Source organism: Austrofundulus limnaeus, unplaced genomic scaffold (genome assembly GCF_001266775.1).
Source record: "Austrofundulus limnaeus strain Quisiro unplaced genomic scaffold, Austrofundulus_limnaeus-1.0 Scaffold105, whole genome shotgun sequence".
In the NCBI taxonomy this organism is placed as follows: Eukaryota; Metazoa; Chordata; class Actinopteri; order Cyprinodontiformes; family Rivulidae; genus Austrofundulus; species Austrofundulus limnaeus.
The window spans coordinates 1,054,426-1,057,042 of NW_013952507.1; the positions used below are offsets into that span (position 1 = coordinate 1,054,426).

General features: G+C 38.6%; 1 protein-coding gene across 1 annotated transcript in view; it reads right to left on the bottom strand.

Moving 5' to 3' along the window:
- The window catches only part of LOC106521256 (serine palmitoyltransferase 2), a gene marked incomplete in the record, with an annotated part of 32,337 nt that overhangs the window by 21,633 nt on the left and 8,087 nt on the right, over nt 1-2,617 (bottom strand). Inside the window, 3 exon segments of the mRNA XM_014013758.1 lie at nt 145-269; nt 1,522-1,670; nt 1,839-1,993. Of these exon segments, the coding sequence (XP_013869212.1) occupies nt 145-269; nt 1,522-1,670; nt 1,839-1,993 (429 nt within the window).

The window sequence follows — 2,617 nt, forward strand, 5'->3', positions numbered from 1 at the left end:
ACACATCCTAGAAAGTGAAGTTTATCTACTTCAAATACGCACAAGTGAGATCCTGGCATAGAGAAAGCAACAACTCCAGATGGTATCTGAAAGATAAAAGAGGAATTCAACCTGCAGCTGGAAGAAAAAACGCCCACGTCTAACCTTGCCAGTAAGAGCAGGTATGTTCATGGAGTTGGTTGCAAAGCCCATTCCAAAGGCCATGGCTGACTCCACACCCAGGAACCTCGCCGTCAGTTTCTCCATCTCCTCGTGTCTGTCCAGGTTACCTGAGGTCCAGAGAAACGTGTTCAAACACCTGAACCTCTCAGAGATTTATGTCTGATGTCGTGTGAATAAAGAGTAAATCGTTTATCATTACTGGTCAAAGAAAATGAAGCCAAACAGTCACAAGGTCAACAAGTCAGGCTTTAATATTTGGCAGCCTCGTCCCTTTAAAGCTCTCAGGAAACACTGAGAAAGCCTTGTCTTTATGGATACTCACTGTACAGTACAAGTACACAATATTAGATTTACAGCCCACATTTAATGCAGTTAAAGAGCTGCCTTACAGTTCTACTCTCATAAATCTGCGGTAGGAAATCTAGATTTTATCAAACTTCCTCTGCAGTCAGATTTCAGCACAGTCCTGAAGAACAAAGCAATTTCATTCCTCTTACAGCTTTAGATCATTCATGTTTCTTCTGTGGGTTTTTCAGCACGTTCTGCATCTCATTCTGCAATTTTTGTACCATTTCAACAATTCATAAACAAAGTTTCAACTTCAAGACATGCTGGCTGTGACATTTTGTATTTCAGCAATTTTTAGTTTGAGTTGCTTTGATTTTTCTGCCATTTTTGTTCTCACTGAAAATGAGAACAAAAATCTATTGGAGTACTTAAATATTTCCTGCACTTTCATTTTTTGTTCTGGTCCTGATTATTTTTTATTCTTTGTCACAATTTTAGCTTCATTCAGCTGCTTTCTGTATTTATTTTTGCTAATTTTTTTCTTTTTCCTGCTTCTTCAGCTATATTTCTGCTCTTTTCAGACATTCTGCTAACTAATGTTCTATCAGCGTCTTTCTGCACATTTAAGCTTTTTTCACCCGTTTGATGCAATTTAAGCTTCTTTTTAGCAATTTTCAGCTAAATTTCTATTTTTTGWGATAATTTCAGCTACTTCCTACTTAATTCAGTAAACATATGCTCTCATTTCTTTTAGATTTTTAGCTACTTTTYTTCAAATGTCAGCTTATTTGGCTATTTTACAACAAACTGCAAAATTTTTGTTCATCTTTTCTTTTTTTATCCAGCAAATCAAGTTATTTTACAAGTAACATCAGACGATATTATAATATAACATCAGATATAACAACATTCTGCAGCTGTTCAGGTTTGGAKGATGGGCTCACTCACTGCATCTTTGTTGGAACCAGTCTGAGAAACTTTATGGTGATTTCATTTTTGAATATTCAGGCTGTTGACAGGCAGTGACAGCAAAGGAAACGGATGCGTCTGTGTTTTGCTGCGTGTTTGTACCAATTTCCTGCCTGGTGCTCGCCACGCCGACGCCGTACGTCATGGTGACCTTGGCTGCAGCGTCGGCACACAGCCCCGTGTTCTCAGCGAAGCCGAGGTAATTATATGAGCCCAGGTTAATCACATCCTTTACTACCCGGCCTGTGAGTCTGGAAGAAGAGRCACAGCATACAAAGAAAACTATTAGAGTGGAGAAGATAAGGATTTTGGAGGTCTACTGGAGTCTAATTTGAATGAAATCGAAGGCTTATTTACTCTCAAGTTCTGTGGATTTAACATATTTAAAAAGGTTTGAATTAAAACTCCCACTCTCTCACTCAAAGGTCCAGTTGTAGTCRGGGGAGACTCGTTCCATCAGGTCCATCTTGGCTCCAGGGACACTACATATGGGTCTGTTCCAGTTGTCTCGTATCCTCATGTAAAGGTTTCTGGTGTAAAAGTTCTCAAAGTCCTGGTAGAGTGGCACAAAGTCCTGGTCAGGGAGGAACACAGAACAATAAAAAAGGGGAGTTAGAGAGTGCTGGTAGAACATGAAGGACTTTCATCTCAAGTTATGATACTGGAGCTGCATCAGGCTTCTAGAAACTGTAAGCTCAAACCTTTAAAGAAACAAGTGAGAAAGGTTGTTTTAGTTCTTGGGCGAAGCACTAGGGTGRTATTTTCCTTAGCTTTACAAACCACATCCTTAAAACAATGGAGTTCACTATCAAACATTACATAACAAGCTGAACACATTCTGAGAGGCCAAGGACATTTTCATCGTGTTTCACAAGCAACAAAATAAAAAGCTATTTGAAAAATGCACATTGCTCTCAGCTGAGAAGAAAATCTCAGGATTTTTCTTTGACGTTTTTTTTTCGTTGTCGCTTTGAACAATCTGATGCTTTTCTTGAAACAACAATAAAAAATATCTGAGTCTGAACAGATTCTAGTCTCTGAAAAAGAAGCTTCACAGTGAGCAAATTTCACTTTAAAACCAGCATTTCTGTTTTTTGTAGTTCATCATCACCATTAGGGCTGTGTATTGGCAAGGATTTGGCGATATGATACATATCATGACAGAGGGGTCACAATACGATATATCCCGATATATTTC